General features: G+C 54.7%; 1 protein-coding gene across 2 annotated transcripts in view; it reads left to right on the top strand.

Moving 5' to 3' along the window:
• The first annotated feature begins 204 nt into the window (after positions 1-204).
• Positions 205-20,774, top strand: part of LOC105476472 (seizure related 6 homolog) — a 49,975-nt gene continuing 29,405 nt past the window's right edge. For both annotated transcript variants that reach the window (XM_011732469.2, XM_011732462.2), the window contains exon 1: positions 205-424. In XM_011732469.2, the coding sequence (XP_011730771.2) occupies positions 370-424 (55 nt within the window). In that variant the 5' untranslated portion in view covers positions 205-369. The remainder of the gene's footprint in view (positions 425-20,774) is intronic.

Genomic DNA, 20,774 nt, shown 5'->3' with positions numbered 1-20,774 from the left:
TGGCATGCTTGACTGGGTGTGGGCAGCGCAGAAGGACAGGGGCCGTGTGCCCACATGAGTAGGGCAGTCTCGGTGGCTCGGGAGCCTGGGTTCCTGCCCCTGGGTCTCTGCGCCTTTGCTTGAGACTTTACGGTAAGCAGCTCCTCCCGCGCCCCCGCCCCCAGCCCGGCGCGGCGATCCCCGGCGCCGACGCCAGGCGCTGGCCGTGGTGCTGATTCTGTCAGGCGCTGGCGGCGGCAGTGGCGGTGACGGCGGCGGCCCCGCTCCCTCTCCCCCGCCGGACCTGGCTCTGCCCACGCACCCAAGCCCCACCAAGCCCCCCGCCCTCCCGCCGCGGTCCCAGCCTGGGGCGCGGCCGCAACCAGCACCATGCGCCCGGCAGCCCTGCTGCTTCTGCCCTCGCTGCTGGCGCTCCTAGCTCACGGTAAGGGACTCCGGCGTTCGGCGGCAGGACGGGGGCGGGAGCGGGGCCCCAGAGGTGGGAAGGGAGACCCGGTGCCCAGCTTTGGGCATCTGGCTGCCCAGTCCAAGCACCGCGCCCCGCCGGCTGCGCTGCCCCCGGCGCCGGCCAAGCCGGGCGGGGCGCGGGCTTCGCGGGCTTCGCGGGCGGGAAGCTGCCGCGGCTCCCGCCATTCGCGCCCGGCCGAGACCTCGCCTTTAATCATCTCCCCAGATCTAATGGGATTTCTCTGCTGCAATTCATCACGCCACCCACTCCCCGCATACACGCGCTCACCCGCGCGCTACCTCGCCACACTTTAGGCGTCTCAGGGCGCCGGGGCGCGTGCCGGGGGGCGCAGGTCAGTGAGTCGGGACGGTCCAGCTGGCGACCCGCGGTCCCGCTTCCCCTGCCGCCCGCCAAACTTCGCTCGACTTTGCCGCCGGTTCCGGGGCCTCTCGTGTTCTTATTGCGGGGAGACTGGGCCGGATGGCGGCCGGACCCGGGGTTGGGACCTCCCTTACCTCCCCATGCCTTGGCGCTGCCACGCCAGAGTCGGGACCTAGAGCACAATTCTAGAGAGAAACTCCGAGGGCCTGGGCCCCCTATCTAGCTCCTAGCTCTGCCCTGGGCTGCAGCAGCGGAGATCCTGGGATAGAGACTCTGTCCTCCCCAAAGTCTTTTCCTTGTACACACACATACACACACACACAGACACACACACGCATACACACACCACTGCCCCGAGCTCTGCCTTCCTGCCTGGCCCCGATCCACTCCCCACCTGCGCGGCAGATTTGTCTCTGGAGGACCTGTTCCCCACACCCTGAGAATCCCCGCGCCCCCTCTAGGAGTCTGGTCCCCAACTTCATCGGTCTGGAGTAAAGGGAAGCTTGGCAATGGTGTGAGTGGCAAGGGAGTGCTGGGGAGAGGATGGGGGTTCCGTGCCTCTGGGAAGAGTCTTGTCTGGACCTGCCGTCCCGGCTCAAACAAGCTCTCATAGAAGCTACTGGCACCCACGTCCTTCTCCCGCTGCAGCCAGTCGGCTGGTAGGGTCGTCGGCAGAACCTCACTTGGAGTTGAGACCTGCCGTCCCTTGCCATATGGTTTGAAGCGTCTGATGTGGAGAAGTGTGAGGGTGGGAGTTTTCCTGCTCGATCTTTTCAGGCCGCTGCCGAGGTCAGGGCAGCGCGGCCAGGGACAGGCTGGGCCGCTGGATGGCAGTTTTCTTCATCCAGGAAGAAAAACTGCGGCCCCAGAGACGCAGAAGCCTTTTTCTGAGCCTGTAGCTCCACTTGCACACAGCCCAGTGTCCTCGCCCCACCACCCGTCTGCCCACGCTGGGTCTCCGGCAGTGCCCAGAACTTGAAACCGTGTGCTCACTTTTGGGGAGAGGGAAAGAGTCCTGCAAGCCCCACCCCAGGGACGGAAACCAGGAAGGAGAAGCATGAATCCCTGCCCAGCTGCCTGAGAATGTCCCTAGGAATTCCGAACCTATCTTGGGTCCTGATGGGTCCTGGCGCTGGACAGCTCCCCTGGGGCACAGGGCCCTGTCCCCTGGCAAGTAGTCAAGGCCTTGTGTGTGAGTCTGTGAGTCTGAATGTGAGAGTAATCAGGGCCCTGCATGCCTAGAGGAGCCAGTCCCAGTGTGTCTGCACTTCAGGTGGTCCAAACCTTGGGTGAGGGGTCAGCAGTGAACAGGTGTGAGGACCGTGTGAGGCCACTAGTGTGTGGGTGCAGCCTCAGCCAGTGAGCTCCCTGAAGGGCTAGAGTGAGACTATGGGAATCCAGAAGGAAGGCTGGTGTGACCAGGGATCCGACCAGCCCTGACTGGGATGTGGGTGTGGGTATTAGGAGGAGCCTGCTCACTCTGTGGCCTCAAGTCTGTGTGTCCCTGGGCAGTGTCCCTTCCCGACTATCAGGATCTCCAGTGCCCATGAGATATGTGGGGTAGGAGTCTGGCTGTTGGGAAAGACCTTTATTTTCACTCCCCAAGGGAGAAGCAGCAGCAGCCCTGAAGTGCCAAGCCTGAGGGTGAGAGGGCTGGGATGTCAGAGTTGGGTGACCAGAGGCTCCTCTCTCCTCAGCTGGGCTGGAGTTCCCAGACATTGGGATAGCGAGTCATCTCACTGAGGAGCAGCACATTTGGCCATCCCAGGGTCCCTGGGCACTTTAGCTTTGTGAAGGCAAGCCTAAAGGAGCAAAGGCCTTGGGCTATGAGCCTTTTCGGCCAGAGGAGTGCATCCCTCAGCCTTTCGGCCCTGCCACCTCTCTGATGAGGCCCTCAGAGCTTTGCTCATAGGCGGGATGCAGGCTGCAGGATGTAACCAGGCACGGCCCAGATGCCTCAGGAGGCCTGGTGTGCTGAGGCTACGGAGGTAGGGTGAGATCGTGCTGGGCCTGGCCCAACCTCACATGCTCAGTCCCCTATTCCCTTCTGCAGCCTCCAAGGCTCAATTGGCGTCAGGCACCAGGGGCGCCTTGGGTCACGGGATATCTTCCCAAGCTGTGTGGGGTGCCTGGGCGATCCAGCCACAGTGAAGGAAGAAGGCGGTGTGGAAGGGGCTGCGTATGCCGAGCCTGCTGTGTCAGTTTAATGATTTTTAATGAGCAATTACCTTTAGTCATTCTCCTAATTTCTGAATATCAATAAAGTTAATTAAACTCTGCATGTGTGAATGTGGCCTAGAGAGATTGTGAAGGTGGAAGCCACTGAGACTGGGGTAATGTTGGGTCTCGGGAATGGAGGCTGCCTCCATGGCTGTGTGACCTTGGACCTGCTGCTCCACCTCTCTGGGCTCCACTTGAGAATGTGGTGATAGAGGGAGCCTGGGGATGGCAAGTCTGGGTTGCTCACTCTGCCAAGAACTGAGGGATGATGTCTGGGAGGGAAGATCCGGAGGAGAAAAGAGAGGAAGGACGACTCGGCTTCCAGGAGCTCCAGTGCTGCAAGGGTTAACAAACTAGGGCTGCCTTAACCTAAAATGGTAATTGCTGCTTCCTGCAGACTCCTTGGTAGGTGCTGGATTCTAACAGCACATCCCTGAGTCTGGGGGCTGCGGCTGAAACCAATACTAGGTCCTGCTCCTTGTCCTCAGCCTGGCACTTCAGGATCAGGAAGTGGTACTGAGGACAAGACCCCATGGGAGACAGTCCAGATTCTGTTCAGAACCCCAGAGGTTGACATGGCAGGCAGCAGCACACCCCTGCCCACTGGCCCCAGGCTTCTGAGGAGGCTGGAGGACCCAGAGACTGCCGTGGACAGGAGAAGCCTGAGCTGGCTTTTTGCTCCTCATAGGTCTAAGCTTGGCAGGCCCTGGCAGCCTTCCCGGCCTCCTCAGCAGGGTGGCAGCTTAAAATGCCTTGGGGACACTGTGGGGCACTAATGGAGAGCAAGGAGACACAAGGGCTGGGCTTAATTAGAAACTGAGCTTCCATTCCCCACCAGTACTACCACACCTGCCTAAATATGGGGGGCATATCAGAAAGCCTGCCTCCTTAGCCCCTCCATCCATCCAGTTCCAGGCCCTCCAGCTTCCTCTGCTCCTTGTCCCCACCTATCTTAGCCCTATCAAGCCCCATCTGCCAGACTGGGATCAGCTCAGGAATGCTGTGCCCCCACTTGGGCAGAGCTGTCAGGGCTCAGTATTCTACCAACCCCACCCCTACCCCCATCAAAAAAAAAAAAAGAAGAAAGAGAGTACAGAAAAAGGCCTATTAGGCAAGGGTTACACTAGTGAAGGGACTTCTCAGTCCAGGTAGTTAAGAGCCCAGGCTCCCATGTGATCTCACGTATACCCCTGCCCTCTCTGGCTCTCCACTCTCTGGAGCCTTCAATGTAAGATTGCCATGCCTTATAGCACAGGAGAGCCTCAAAGTTCTTGTCAAGTCATGCAGATTTCTGGGTCCCCAGCTTACTGGCTTATTCTCAGGGAGGAGGAGCCGGGTTCTATATGGAAGAGGCTTCCGGAGGAGACTATGCTGCCAGCACTGGTCTGCAGCTGGGTGGTGGGAAGCAGGCACTAGGGGGTCTCCAAGACCAATTCCAACAGGAAGCAGCAATTCTGGGAAGCCAACCCACCCAGCCAGGCCAAAGGAGTTTTAGCTTCAGTTTTCCAAATTAGCCAAGTCAAATGAACCAAGTTCTCAACAGCTTCTGGGCTCTTATCAGCCTTTCTGCCTGAAATTCCTTTCCCCTCCTGGGCCAGTCTGGCTCACTGTACCTCATGCTTCAAGTATTAGCTTAGCTGGCACTTCCTGTAATTCTTCAGTACATATTTAAGGGGCGTCTACTATATGGTTCCTCAGGGGAGCCTTGCCCGTCCTCCAGCCTGGGTCAGAGGACTCCTCTGTGCTCTCACCATTCCTTGGCTTCCCCCATCCAGGTCTCCGTCTTGCTGGGTCACAAGTCCCTGATTGCTTGATGCTCCAGCAGCAAAACTAAACTCAGCAAAGATGATCCCAAGTCTGTTTTGTTCGCCCGCTATGTCTTGGGGAAGCTCTAGAAATCCTGTTCCGGAGAAGTTTAGGGTCAGTTGCTTGGTTAGAAAGGCAAGGCGGGCCTATGGCAGCTGCGACCGAATCTTGAAGCTGAGTTTGCGTAGCAAGCACGCTATTTTTACATAGATTGTATGTTAGAATTTTTTCCTTTCCTAACGTTGGCCAATTATCCCAACTGTAAATTATAGCCTTTACTTCGTTTTTTCCTTCTGCAAATTAAGCTGTCACGCCATCAGCCTGAGGTGGCTCCGGGGAAGTGTGCTGACGGCCATTCTGCATGGGCTGAAGCCTCTCCCCAGTCACCCCTTAGTGCCACCACTCCTTGTGTCCCCAGTGGCACAGAGTCTAGCACATGGAAGACATTAAATGCATGTTGAATAAATTAATGAGAGTTGCACAGGTGGATACTGGCAGAGGTAAAGCCCAGGCTTCCTGACCCCCTCCCATAACAGCCACCCTAAGCACCCACCCACTACCCCTAATTGCTGAGAGGGATGCCGCATATGGACTTGGCTGGCACTGAGAGGTAAGGGAAGGATGAATCTATGTCATCTGGCTCCACAGCCCCTCATCCATCTCCCAGCTTCAGACACTCTCACATAGCTTACAGGGACCAACATGAATCTTTGGGAGCAGCTATGAGCCTACATGCCGTTTAATGGAGAGGTGGAGCCCTAAGAATCATCCAGAACCATAATAATTAAGATCCACAGCTCCTAAAAGAGCAGTCCCTGGGGTATATCTACCCGTCCATCCATCCATCCATCATTCATTCATTCCATAGACATATACTGAGGTGCGAGGCCTGCCCAGAATCCCTAGGGGCCTAGCCTTCACTGGTCAAGCCTTTCACATGACTTTTCTATTTAGTACTGACAGTAAGAGATTAGTTGTTCCCATTTTACACATGGAAAAACTGAGTTTTGAAGAGATTAAGTTACTTACCCTGAGGCTGCACAGCCAATAAGTAGTAAAGCTACTCCAAAGTGTCTGCCCATTTCACAAAACCTGGCTTCAGCTAGCACTGTGTCCACTTTCCTGGTATAGGGGAGAGTTTCACTACAGGCAGATGGGAACCCAGCAGAGTATCACTATCCAAATAATAATAATAGCAACAATAATAGCAAACATTTATTTGGTACCAACTACGTGCCAGGCACCATACAAATTGCTTTGTATACATTAGCTCATTTAGTTCCCTTATCATCTCTATGAGATAGAAGTTATTATCTGTCTTTTATTAATCAAGTTGAAACCCATGTTGTCAGATAGACCCAAGACATAAACAGCTCCTCACTTTCTTCTAGCACATTTCTGATGATGATAGATGCTTCTCAGTCCTTAGTGGCAAAGGAATAAAACATCCTTTCCAACATTTGGAGGCCAGGAAAGAGCAAGGCGCTGGGAGTCAGGTTAACTATGGTCGCTGAACTGCTGGGCCAGAGCAGAGTGATTTGGGGCGGCTCTTACTCTCCAATCCTTTGAGGGCTTTGTGAATGAGAGGACCAGTCACTCCTGTCCTGGCATCCTGGGCTTCCCTACCTCTCCCCTTCAGCCTCCGCTGAGGCCCAGCCCCTAGGTGAGAAGGCCCAACCCTGCCCCAGCTTCCTTCCACCTGGCTACCTGCTGCCCAAACTGCCAGAAGTGGGAGGGGAGGATCGATGCTGCAGCCGCAGGCAGAGTGTTGTTGGCCATTGATTGTTGGGATTTCTCCGCGGGTTCCAGAGCAAACAAACCTGCGGCTTTTCCAACAACAATCCACAAACCTGCCGATTCTCCAACAACAATCCGGGTCTCTGGGTCTCAGGCTGCAGAGCCTGCAGCCTTGCTGGCAGGCAGTCTGGCAGGAGGGAGGGGGTGGGGTGGGAAGTCCTGGCTGGGCCCATCTGGAACAAGGGGCTCTGCCAGGAGATGAGCAGGGACTGAATGAAGGGGTCAGTGGGGAGATGCCGTGAGGATGCTAGGGTGAATCCTAGACCCTGTGCGTGCCTTGTTTCACTCATCCCCTACAGTTTTGCTCAGCCCTTTTTTCATACCTGGAATGCCATCCTGGGTTCTTCTGCTTATTTCAATTCTCCCATCCCCTCTTTTCCTGATCACCCAGCCCGGACGGCTCTCTCTGTTTCCCAAACACCAACAGAACTTAGCTTGTCCATCCTCCATCCATCCATCCATCCAGTCTCCATTCAACAACCCTCTATTCAACACCTACCAGGTGCTTTGATAGGCAGGAATACAACATAATCCCTCCCCTTAAGGAACTCAGTTTAGAGTGGAGCTGCCTTTTTAATGAGCTCAGTTGTGACTCTCTTTCCAGTTAGACTAGCAACCCTCTGATTTTAATAGAATGAGATACAGATGAAATGACAAACAGCATCTATATGATCCAACTACTCTGGCCTCCAGAAGGACAGGAGACTCCTGGCCAGGAACTGCTCAAGGCCTCAGTTTCTCATTTGTAGCAAAAGAGTTTGTCTCTGGGGTCCCTGGGCTAATCCATGATGGGTGCCCTTCATCAAAACCCTTCCTATCTCTGGCGGGTCAGGTGTGCCCCTGAAGAGCAGGTACAGGGCTTCTCCTGCCACTGGACAGCTCTGGCTGTTGGAGGACCCTCTTCTCAAGGGGTGGGGGGACTTCTGGTTTCTTCCCAGTCACCAGCCCCCTGATTTCCTTTGATCCTGATGCCGTTCCATTAAAGAGCTGGAACAAGGACAAGCATCATGAATTTGTGGTGGGGAAAGAAGGGGGACACCCGCTACTTGGATTCTGCAGCACCAAATCGCATGTGCTGCAGAATCTCTCCTCACCATGCCCTCCTTCCCATGCCCTCCCTCCCTATCCCTGGGTCCCCCGGGCCAGCCAGAACCTTGACACTGTGGCATCAACTTTGGCATCTCTCTCAGTCTCTCCATCCCCCCTCCCAACAGGCTCTTCTCTCTACCCTCAAGCCCCTCCCTCTAACTGGTCGAGAGTCTGGTAGGACAGAACTTGGGGTCACAGTGGAAAAATGCCTAAACCACTGAGTGCCCCCTATGCTCATGGGCATGTGTTTTACCCCTCTTTGCTCGTGGCTCCTTGTTAAAGACACCAAAGCGGACACTTCTCCTCCCCACTTCCAACCCCATCCCTCCTCCCTCCCCATAGCTTCTCCCTCCCTCCCTCCTTCCCTCCCTCCCTTCCTCCCAGCTCAGCAGCTGAGTCCCAACTCCTTTGTCCCCCAGGCAGCCACCTGCTGAGTGTCTGGCCTGGGTCCCACCAGCCAGCAGGTGCCTAAGGAGTCCCAGAGCCTGGGGTTGGGGGCAGGGTGGCATCAGGCAGTGTGGGGAGCCAAGTTCTGCTCAAGGAGGAGGGAGGAGTCTTAAAAGAAGAACATAAGAGGAAGAAGCCTGGTCAGGGAGTCAGGACTGCAGGGTTTACACCCAGTGCTGGGTTTTGCTGGCTGGGTGACCTTGGGCAAGTTGTGTCACACCCCTATGCCTCAGTTTCCTTGAGAATTCATGATGCCTGTCCTTGCCCCACCTCTTTTGTGGAGCAGCCTCAAGATCAAAGGAAATCAGGGTGGGGGGATGATTACTGGGAAGAAACCACAAGAACTCTTGAGAGGAGGCCCCTCAAACAGCCAGAGATGTCCATCACCAGGAGAGGCTGATTTGTCAGGCATCCCTGCAGGGCCTAAATCATACAACCCAGGAGTCCAGGGCTGGACCGCTGAGGCAGGGGTGGGGGTGAGCACCAGTTGGTTCGGGTCTGTCCAAAAAGGTGGGACTAGCAATGCAGAGGGACCAAGGTCAGGGTGCTTCTGAGGCCTTCGCCCTGGCTTGCTGCTCTGATGGACATTGTCTTAGACATTGTTTACCGCTAGCAGAGAGATATGCTGGTGATTTGAAACCTCTGGTCCAGCAGCTGGCAGGCCCCCTCCTGTCATGAAGCCCTATTTTCTGGCTGGTTAGAGGAAAGGTAAGAGATGGAGTCAATTTTGTGGACCAAAGAGCCCCTGGCAAAAGGGGCATCTCTGGGCAAAGGTGTGAAGGTGGGATCAAACAAGGCATGTATGAGGGCGGTCATCCATGCATTTACTTCTCTAGATCCCCTTGACCCCCTTCCCTCACTTCCCACCCATCTCCTGGCAGAGCCCCAGTCCTGCCCTACTGGGTCCAATCACTTCTTTCCCATGCCTCCCTCTGCCTGCCAGCCAGGCTAGAAAGAGCCTGTTGCTCAGGTCGAGTGATGCCCCTGAGGCGACAGCCACTTGGTGTCCTAATTCTGGTCTGTGCTGTAATTCTATCTCTGATGCTGCCTCTGGTGACCCCTGGTCCTTTCCTACACAGAGCCGCACACACAGGAGACTGAAAGAGACAAGGGAGGTGGGCTTAGCCTTCTCAACTCAAAGTGTCCACACACCCAGCTCTGCAGGGTCCTTGGAGGTCAAAACAAGGTGGAGGCAAGGGACAGGCCTGAGAGGCTGGGGGCCGTGCAGCTGGGATCATCTGGTGTTCCTGAGGTTCTGGGGAGAGGAAGCCCCAGATGTGCTGGTAGCCATGTCTACGTGCATTTCTGCCTGGCTTGTTCACCTGTCCTTGAGTGTCTGTGTCCATATATCCCTGCATGTCTGTGCCCTCTGTCCCTGCATCCTAGGACTGTGGCCTGAGTATAAGGTACAGCAGGCCCCAGCTCAGGCTGGTCTCACTCCCTCCCTGCAGCCCATTCCAGTCTCTTCCTCCCCAATCTTAGGCTCCACTGACCCCTCAAGGAGACTCATAACTGGAGCTGCTGCTGCTATTTTTAGCAGCTCTGCACCCCTCCCCTCCCCCACTCAGGTTTGCTGGGGAAGTGAAGGGCCGGGCCAGCCTCATGGGCTGGAGTGCTGGGCAGGCGGGGCCCCTTCCCCTCAGGCCCACAAGGCCTTGGAGAACAAAAGGTGCCTGGGATACCCCACAGGTGCAGGGCCCACACGCTGGGGCAGGTGAAGCTGATCCCACCTGCCTGGGGCTGGGAGAGGTCCCAGGTTGCCCTCCCTCTGCCCTGACAACCTCTCCAAATCCCTAAGGGCAGAGCCCAGGCCTCCAGTGACTCCTCCCTAGGCCGTTTGGAAATAAGGCTGGAGCTTCTGCATCTCCCACACAGAGGCTGGGAGAGGCAGAAAGGAGCTCATAGTGTCAGGATGTGGAGAGGAGGGAGGCACGCCTGGAGGAGGTGGCTCCAGTACTGCCCTTGCACTCCCCAGCGGGGCTTCAGGCCCTTACTACAGCTCAACTCTGCCAAAAGACCACCATTAGAGCTCATTGCCTTCCACACCCTTGAGCCTTCACCCTAGGTCCCACCACCACCACTGCTACAGCTGCTCTGGAAACTCGCACCAGCTGGGAGAAGGTACGGTAGGGCAGTTCAAGGGGTCTGAACTGAGAGACCAAGGAGGGAGTCCTCTGGTCGTAGGCCATCTTTGCTTTCAAAGTCTTTTGTTCCTGCATCTGTCCTTCTGTCTGTCTCTTGAGCTTAGCAGGACAAGGATGCCCCAGGGTCTGCCTCCCAGGCCCAGCTAGACCACCTCCCACAGGTCACGTCAGCTCTCAGACCCTGTTTCTCCACCTGTGGGATGGGGAGGATTAATCAGATGGTGTAGATGATAGGGCAGCATGGAGTCTAGCACACAGCAGCTGCCCAGAAACCTCAGTGCTCTCTCCAGGCCCTCTTCTCACACTTCCATCCCCTACTCCTATTCCTCACCTCATGCACCCCTGCCACCACATACACGCACACACACAGAGACACACACACAAATATGTTCACACATCTACATACTTACACATGTGCACACACACAGACACACAAACACATACACACAGCCTAGCCCTCCAGATGCTCAGCAGAAGGAGATGAGGAGACAGGCTCCAGCGCACACAAAAAGAAAAGTGGCAAGTTGGCTGGGCGCGGTGGCTCACGCCTGTAATCCCAGCACTTTGGGAGGCCGAGGCGAGCGGATCACAAGGTCAGGAGATCGAGACCATCCTGGCTAACACGGTGAAACCCTGCCTCTACTAAAAAATACAAAAATTAGCCAGGCTCAGTGGCGGGTGCCTGTAGTCCCAGAACTTTGGGAGGCTGAGGCGGGTGGATCATGAGGTCACGAAATCGAGACCATCCTGGCTAACATGGTGAAATCCCGTCTCTAATAAAAATACAAAAATTAGCCAGGCGCGATGGCAGGCACCTATAATCCCAGCTACTCGGGAGGCTGAGGCAAGAGAATCGCTTGAACCCGGGCGGCAGAGGTTGCAGTGAGACAAGATTATGCCACTGCACTCCAGCCTGGGAGACAGAGTGAGACTCCGTCTCAAAAAAGGAAAAAACAACAACAACAAAACAAAAAACAAAAGTCAGTAACCAAGTACTGTATGAAAACCTGGCCAGGCCCAGAGAGGCCGGGCAACCCCAAGGTCGCATAGCCTGTCAGTGGCAGAGCTCCCTCCATGCTCAAGGCCTTCTAATAAGGCCTCACCAGGCTCCTCAGCTTCCACAGCTAAGAATAGACACGCTAGGGACCTCCAGGGTAGTGAGTGGCCAGAACTCACCTCAGCATCAGGGTAGCCCAGGGGTCTGGGCTCACGGCCCCTTCATTTAGAGCCAAGCTCTCCAACTTCATCTCCTCCCAGAAGCAGCAGACAAAAGTAACCACAGGGCAAAGGTCACAAAGTCAGGGAGGTAACTTTGGTCCTGGTGCACAAAACAAGCCCCTTCATCTGACCCAAAGGCCACAGAGGCTTGGGGCTGCCAGGCTGGTGATTCAGCTCAGAAGTGGACACATGTGCTGGAACAGCCTCAGTGGTGTTGCCTTTTGAACCTCAGGACAGAGGCTGGGAGGGGGCAGTAGTCCACAGATGCTGGCCAGAAGGAACCTGCTCTCCAGCCCTGGCATCTCATTGCCCTGTCTTGATGGGCTCTATGGCTAGGCAGGACTGTCTTTGGTGGGTATGTGGAGCCAGGCAGCAGGGCAAAGGATGGAGGGGATGCTATTCCTCCCTAGATCAACCCTTGTCCCCCAACTTTACCACTGCACTGGACAGAGCTGACCCTGGTACTGGCTCCAGGGAGAATGCAGTTCCTGCCTCCACATCCTTCCTTGTCCCAGCTGACACTTCGAAGATTTTCCACTCAGAGAAATATGGCCTCTGCTGCTCATATGGTGGTGCTAGAAGTGTCTGGCACAGGGGGAGGGCTGTGAGCCGAGCACCCAGCTCAGGGCCACATACCTCTGCCCACTTGCTCCACGCCCCCACCTTGGGGCCAGTGGGTAGCTCCTCATTCTCTGCCTGCTAACGTAGCAGGTAGGAGAAGGGGCCTGGGGCTAGCAGATGGACAGGAGGAGCTGATGGACAGAAACCCCTCCAGGGAGAGAATGAAGCCCAGTTCCCAGCTCCAGCCCTACCTAGGACTCTGCCCTGGCCACACTCCTGGGAGCTGGCATAAGCAGGGTGAGGTACAGCAGATTGGTTATTTATCAGACTGGTGAGGGGGTGATGCCAAGACAATTCCTTCCATCCTACCCCAGGGGCCGGGGTCAACTCCTGCCCCTACCTCAAGGTCAGTCCCTCCCTCTCACCTAACCCCCACTCCAGGCCCCCAGCTCTGGTGCCACCTGCCCAGTCTGAGGAACTGTGGGCAGGCAGGGCTGGGGTCCCCAGGGCCAGCAGGCAGACAGGAGAGCGGAGCACAGGGCTGCAGGGGAAGGTGTAGAGTGCAGCAGGTGACACGGGAGCAGAGGCCTCATTCCTCACCTCTCCAGCCCCCAACTCTGCAGTGGCAAGACCATATTAGATTGTAAATTGGAAAGCAGAGAACGTGGCAGTTAGCTGGGAGCTCCCTCTCCTCTGGGCCCCTGGTCACAGCCTCATGGGAGGGAGGGGACACTGGAGCAAAGAGGACTGGCCCAGCCGCAGCTCCGGCTAGTCTGTCCCTCCCCAACCTACCCAGAGTCTGAGACGCTGTTCAGGACAGACGGCCCTGGGGTGGGTCAGGTCAGGGCCCAAGGAGAGGGCAGAGTGAAAAGGAGGGGGCACAACAGCCACCTTGGAGAGAAATATATCCCTTCTTTTGGGGGGTAGGGACTTTCTGGGCTTGGGGACTGCTTGAAGCCAGGTCCCAGGGTGTGGCATCCTTGGGCAGGGACACTTGGTAGTGATTTGTGGCACAGGCATGTATTTGGACCTTCACATGCACATGCATTTGAACACACACACACACTCCAGGGCTCGTGCACACATGCTCATACAAAGCAGTAGTCAAGGCAGTAGACATTTTCATCCCAGGCTATGGAATAGGCAGACTCAGTTCAAACTCTTTATTTGCCACTTTCCTCTGTGTGAACTAGGAGGATTCACTTTGCCTCTCAGCCTCAGTTTCTTCACAGGCCAAGCATAAACTATTGATTCCAAGCACAAAGGGCTGCCACTCTAGGTGGAAGACAGCTCTTTGTGAAGTGCATGGCTGGCCCATAGTGGGTGCTCAGTAAATGCGAGTGCCTATCCTGTGCCCGAGGCCAGGCAGCTGCTCTGGGGTAGTAGCCAGGCCAGATACTCTGCCCTTCGTGCTGCCGGCTGGGCAGTGAGGCAGGGGCAAGCCAACAGAGCGCAGCAAACGTTCCCCTGGAACACACATGTGAGGGCAAAGCACGAGGCTAAGTGTTCCTGGCTGTCCTCCACCCATAAAATCCTCCTAAACTGGCTCTGCCTGAGCTTCCAGAATTGCCCATCATACATCCAACCCTCAGAGCACCAGTGCGCGGCCAAGAAAGCAAACCTCATCAGTGGATGACAAGAATCCTCCCTGAGGAATGAGTGGCTGCTACACCCAGCTCCCCGAGGCCTTTCCAAAAAACCCAAAGAAGTCCAGGGCTCCTTGTCACCTCTCCCTGCCAATCCCAAGTTGCAGTTTTCCTGGACCCAAAAGAAGGGGAGCAGACACCCCATCTTTTTTTTTTTTTTTTTTTTTGAGACGGAGTCTGGAGTCTCGCTCTGTCGCCCGGGCTGGAGTGCAGTGGCTGGATCTCAGCTCACTGCAAGCTCCGCCTCCCGGGTTTACGCCATTCTCCTGCCTCAGCCTCCCGAGTAGCTGGGACTACAGGCGCCCGCCACTTCGCCCGGCTAGTTTTTTGTGTTTTTTTTTTTTTTTAGTAGAGATGGGGTCTCACCGTGTTAGCCAGGATGGTCTCAATCTCCTGACCTCGTGATCCGCCCGTCTCGGCCTCCCAAAGTGCTGGGATTATAGGCTTGAGCCACCGCGCCCAGCTAGACACCCCATCTTAACTCTTTTTCAGGAGTCCCACCCTGGGTTCTTCCTCACTGAGAGGTGGTGAATACTGTAAGGCTGAGAAGACAGGTAGGGATATGCACTTTCCATTATGGTAGCCACTGACCACATGTGGCTATTTAAATATAAACTGGCCAGGCGCTGTGGCTAACACCTATAATCCCAGCACTTTGGGAGGCCTAGGTGGGCCAATCACCTGAGGTCAGGAGTTCAAGACCAGCTTGGCCAACATGGTGAAACCCTGTCTCTACTACACACACCAAAAATTAGCCAGGCGTGGTGGCAGGCGCCTGTAATCCCAGCTACTCAGGAGGCTGAGGCAGGAGAACCACTTGAACCCAAGGAGCCGGAGGTTGCAGTGAGCTGAGATCGTGTCATTGCACTCTAGCCTGGGCAATAAGAAAGAAACTCTGTCTAAGAAAAAAAAAAAAAAAGTAAACTCATTGACATGAAATAAAACTTAAAATTTAGTTTCTCATTCTCAGTGGTCACATTTTGAGTGCTCAATAGTCACATGCGGCTACTGGCTGCCATACTAGACACACGTATATAAAACATTCCCAAGCTGGACATGGTGGCATGCATCTGCAGTCCCAGCTACTCAGGAGACTAAGGCAGGAGGATTGTTTGAGCCCAGAAGTTCCAGTCTGTAACTGCCCAATGGGTTCCTTTTTGCCCACTGCCCAAATAGAACCTATTTATCAAAATAGGAGAATTGCAATAGAAAAATTATTTAATACACAAGGCCAGCTAAATGAGAGACCAAGGGCTGGGCACAGTGGCTCACACCTGTAATCCCAACACTTTGGGAGGCTGAGGCAGGCAGATCACGAGGTCAGGAGTTTGAGACCAGCCTGACCAACATGATAAAACCCCATCTCTACTAAAAATACAAAAATTAGCCAGGCTTGGTGGTGCACAGCTGTAATCCCAGCTACTCAGGAGGCTGAGGCAGGAGAATCACATGAACCTGAGAGGCAGAGGTTGCAGTGAGCCAAGATTGTGCCACTGCATTCTAGCCTGGATGACAGAGCAAGATTCTGTCTCAATTAATTAATTAATTAATTAATTAATAAAGGCCAGGAGCAGTGGCTCTCGCCTGTAATCCCAGCGTTTTGGGAAGCCAAGGCAGGCAGATCACCTGAGGTCAGGAGTTTGAGATCAGCCTGGCCAACATGGTGAAACCTCATCCCTACTAAAAATACAAAAATTAGTTGGCCATGGTGGCACATGCCTGTAGCCCCAGCTACTTGGGAGGCTGAGGCAGGAAAATTGCTTGAACCCAGGAGGCAGAGGTTGCAGTGAGATGAGATCATGCCACTGCACTCTAGCCTGAGCGACAGAGTGAGATTGTCTCAAAAAAAAAGTTTTTTTAATAAACAAATAAATAAATGGGAGACCAGAGTTGTATTACTACTCAATTCAGCCTCCCTGGATATTTGGAGACTAGGGTCTTGGTGGTTTTTTGGTTTTTTACTATTATTATTATTATTATTTGGAAGTCATCTTTCAAGCCTGAAGGAAGCTAGGCTTTTTTATAGCCGGTGGTCGGGGAATGGGTGCTGCTGACTGGTTGGGGATGAAATCATAGGGGTCTAGAAAATGGTCCTCCTACACTGAGTCCACTTCTGGGTGGGGGCCGCAGGACCCAGGAGTCATGAGTCTTAAGCCAGGTGGAGCCATCTTGTCAACAGAAATGCAAAAGTCTTGCCAGTCACGGTGGCTCACACCTGTAATCCCAGCACTTTGGGAAGCTGAGGTGGGCAGACTGCTTCAGTTCAGGAGTTCTAGACCAGCCTGGGCAACATGGTGAAACTCCATCTCTATTAAAAATACAAAAACTGGTCAGGTGTGGTGGCACACGCCTGTAATCCCAGCTACTTAGGAGGCTGAGGTGGGAGAATCACCTGAGCCTGGGAGGTCAAGGCTGCAGCAAGCCAAGACCATGCCACTGCACTCCAGCCTGGGTGACAGAGTAAAGAAAAAAAGAAATGCAAAAGTCTGAAAAGACATCCAACAAACCAATCGTAGGTTCTACAATAGTGATGTCATTTATAGGAGTAATGGGGAAAGTTGCAAATCTTGTGACTTCCAGAATAATGGCTGCTAATTGTTTAACTAAGCCTACATCTCAGCAGAATTCAGGTCCCTCTCATCCTCTAACCTGGTGGTCTTTCATTCTTTTTTTTTTTTTTTTGTGGGTGGCAGATGGAGTTTCACTCTTGTCAACCAAGATGGAGTGCAATGGTGCTATCTCAGCTCACTGCAACCTCCGCCTCCCAGATTCAAGTGATTCTCCTGCCTCAGCCTCCTGAGTAGCTGGGATTACAAGTGTGCACCACCACTCTCAGCTAACTTTTGTATTTTTAGTAGAAATGGGGTTTCACCATGTTGGCCAGGCTGGTCTCGAACTCCTGACCTCAGGTAATCCACCCACTTCGGCTTCTCAAAGTGCTGGAGTTACAGGCATGAGCCATCGCACCCGGCCTCTTTCATTAGTTTTTAAAAGGTGGTTTAGTTTTGGGAAAGGCTATTATCATTTAAACTGTAAACTAAATTTCTCCCAAAGTTAGCTTGGCCCATACCCAGGAATGACCAAGGGCAGTCTGGAGGTTAATGGTAAGATGAGTTTGTTAGATCACATCTAAATTTCACTGTCACAATTTTCTCACCATTATAATTTTGGCAAAGGTGGTTTCAAGCCCAGTCTGGGCAACATAGCAAGACCCTCATCTCTAAAAATAAGACAAATAAATAAAAATATTTCCATCATCACAAAGTTCTATTGGACAGTGCTGCTCTAGGGCTAGACAACTCAGGTTTGAATCAGACACATCCAAACTGCTCATGCATTTCCCTGGGTCTCAGTGTCCTCATCTATAAAATGGGATAATAAAAGTTCCCGTCTCATAAAGTTATTATGGGGATTAATTCTGGTAAAGTACTTAGAGTGTTGCTGGGCATGTGGTAAATGTATACTCAGTAAACAGCAGCATTCAATATTTTTATTCATAGAGCACTTCGTGGTTCACTAGATCCTGGAATGTGAGAACTGGCAGGGACCCATTTTACTGATGAAAATATGGAAACTCAGGTTGTGGAAGTGACTTGTGTTGTGGGGACCTGGCCTGTCAGGGGTGGGATGAGGATAGCATGGCCTGACTCCTAGCTGGTACCCATTACCTCCACCCATGCTCCCTCCATGTGACAATGAGACCCCAACTCTGGAGATGCCAAAGCCCACAGTTACTCCTGTCCCCAACCAGGACGGCTCAGGAGGTAGTGGGCTCTCTGTCCCTGGAGGCCAGCCCACAGGTAATAGACAGCTCCAGATTGGAGGATTCACTCTTCCCAGTAGTTGGGCTAGATGTCCCAGCCCCAACCTGAGTCCCAACCCTGCCCCAAGTTTGCTGTGTGACCTGGGAAAACCCTCTGGACTTGGTTTCCTCTTGGGTAAGTGAGGGAGGGATGAGATGCTCACAAAGGCTACAAGGGCTCAGGTTCTGGGAACCAGCCACTGCCTCGCCTGGAGCCTGGCCAAGAGGAGGTGCCCCCATTCTCATTTGCAATCCAAATTTGACTGGACTGCAGGGGTTGACCAAGAAAGAGAGGGTGGTGAGAGGCTGTGATGGGGATGATCAGTGGCAGGGGAAGAGAGGGTAGTCTGGGGCAATGGGGACCCACCAGCTTGTGCCAGCAGACACTCCCCATCAACTGCCAGTTGGGGCTGTGATAGGGCACTGCCAAGGGCTGGCTGCCCATCTTCTCCCTGCAGGACCTGCTCCTGCCCACCCTGATGGCCAAGGGCTAGGCACTTTGGGGAGCAGGGTGCCTTCTGAGTATGCAGAGAGGCAGAATCAGGGCTTGGAAACAGTGTGCCCTGAGCCCAGTTTTCACTATGCCTAGCACCAGGGAGAGAAACAGGAAGAGAGATACCCACTGCTGGATCCTTGCCCAGGGGACACAAGCTGTTCATGTGTTAGGAGCCCACCAGGAAGTGCCCCCAGGAGGTCAAGAGAAGGGCCAGGCAAGGATGGCTCTCCAGAGAAGGATAGGAACTGACCTGTGAAGGATGGGGAGGATTTGCAGAGGCAAAGGAGTAGAGAAGCCATGGCAAGGAGACAGAATCGCGTGAGCAAATGGAGCCAAAACGGGGAAGGCACCTATTCTGGAAATGAGAAGGTCCTTTTGAGTGTATCTGTGTCCAGCCCAACAACTGCCCCTCCAGGACACGACCAAAACACCCTTCCCCATCATCCAAGCTGCAGGGCTCCTGGCATGAGTACCCTAGGATAGTGGTGTCCAGCTTGGTGGGGAGATAGGAGGCCCCAGGTGCTACAGCTGAAAGCCAGCAAGAGCAGTAGACAGCTGAGCTATGGAGCTGTCCAGCTTTGGGTTCCAGTCCCAGGCTCTGCCATCATTAGCTGCGTGACCTTGGACAAGTTACATAACCATTCCGGGCCCCAGTGTCTTCATCTCTTGGAATAATGTCTCAAACCTCCTGGAGCAAGGGGAGAAAGAGAAATTAGGTATGAGGGCACTGAGTGCACGGTCAGCACACAGTGGGCACAGAGTAAGTGAACGGCAGCTCTTGCCAGCCCCAGTTTCCTGGCTACAGACCACAGGAGACAGAATGTGTCCATTCTGGCTCGGCCATAGCTTCTGGGTGACCTTGGAGGAGCCACACCCCTGCTCAGGGCCTTAGTTTCCTCATCTGTCTCGTGGGGGTTATATTGCTTTCCCTGTCAATATAGGCAGATAGACAGCAGCAAACCTGCCTCAGGTGCTGGACACTGTGGGGGTAATTATTTCAGCAGCACATGGAATTGGAAGCCTCTAGAATAGGCCGCAGATCCCAGCAGCCCTATATAGCCCTGCCAGCCTCTAGCTGGGGCCTCACAGAACAGAGGGCAGGGCTGGGCCCATAGAACTGTACTGTAAGGATGGACTCTGGCTCTGGGGGGCCCAAACACTCTCAGCTCCGTCAGGTTCTCGGATAATAGGGGTCTGCAGGGACCAGGCCCTCACTAATCCCCTATTAAAACTTGAAAGGGGCCAGGGAACCTCCAGAATAAACTCATTAACTTTTATGGGATAATAAATGAATCCCATTAAATTCTCATTCTCCCCGTGCCGGGCCAGCTTAACCTCTGGAACCCAGAGGAGTGGGCCCCCTGCCCGCCCTGTCCCTCAGGCTCCCCCTTGCACCCACACGCTGTCATGCCCTCCCCCGAAGCTGACAGTTGGTGCTGCCACAAGGCGGGGATCAGGCCTGAACTTGTCCCAGAACTTTGGCTTCTGTGCCTGCCCACCTCGGAGGGGCCAGAGGCTTGGGGAATACATGGCACCTCTTCAGGGGCTGCCAGAGTGACAGGCAGCGCCGCCTGCCCTTCCAGAGGCTACAGTGGGTGACATTATATGTCTGTCCACAGATGAGCCCTCCCCAAACCCAGTATGTCTTCACTCTACAGATGAGCAGACAGAGGCTTGAGTGGGCAGCCCCCGCCCGGGACACACAGCTAGTGTTGCATCGATTTGGGATTGGAACCCAAGGTTTTCTGGCTGACTGGTACAGAAAGATCTGCAGAAACAGCAGCGCTGAAGGGGCAGGCCAGCTGGCCCTGAGGTGGCACCACTGCCTGGTACGGTGGTTCCTCCAGGCTGGGGCACTGTGTAATGACTCCAGCTCCACCGCACACCATCACTGTGAACCTGGGCAAGCTTCTGGGCCTCACTGAGCCTCGGTTTCCCCATCTATAAGACAGAGGCCATAACATCTACCTAGCTGGACGCTAGAAGAGACCCCAGTCCTTAAGGCTTCCCCTAAACACAGGCTGGGCCCCACCCCCGCATCCGGATCCAGATCTGGAGCGCATGGGGCCTCTGCTCCACCCTCACCCAGCTGGGCCCTGGGAATTGGGGCAGGGTAAGCGGTCCTCTCAGGGAGTCTCAGGCTGGGGTTGGGGGGAAGGGGCCTCCAATCCCAAGAGGGGCCGTAGGGGGGCGGTGCGGGCAGGGAGGCGGGAGCGGGAGAGAATCCACCGGGGAGGCATCCTGAATGGCTCATTAGTGCCGATGAAAGCCTTTTTTCATTTCGTCTAAATACTTTAAACAGGGCTCCCTCCGATGTCTATTTGCATAGCTTAAGAGCTAATGCGGGGGGAGGGCCCAGGCGGCGGCGGGGCCATGCCAGGGCTGGGGGCTGCAGGCCCCGGGAAGTTCCTGGGCTGTCTCCACCCGGGATGGCGTGCGGGGAGGGGAGGGGTGTTTCCCGGACCCAGCCCACTTGGAGAATACAGCCCCAGGCCCTGCGGGAGGGGAGGACCGAGCAACAGGGAGTGCATCCTGTGTTCTCACACCAGGTGGGCCTGGCAAGTGGGGATCACCGGGGACAATCTTGCTGCCACCCACGGACATGCAGGGCCTTGAAGGTGGCTGCCCTTTGCATGGTGCAGTATTATCTTTGTTTTATGGATGAGGTCTTTGACATCCTCAGGGTCACACATGCTGCCACCCAACATGGAACATAGGT

The sequence above is a fragment of the Macaca nemestrina genome, chromosome 17 (assembly GCF_043159975.1).
Source record: "Macaca nemestrina isolate mMacNem1 chromosome 17, mMacNem.hap1, whole genome shotgun sequence".
Classification (NCBI taxonomy): Eukaryota; Metazoa; Chordata; class Mammalia; order Primates; family Cercopithecidae; genus Macaca; species Macaca nemestrina.
Note: the sequence above shows the minus strand (reverse complement) of the source record. Positions and strands in the feature narration are given on the sequence as shown.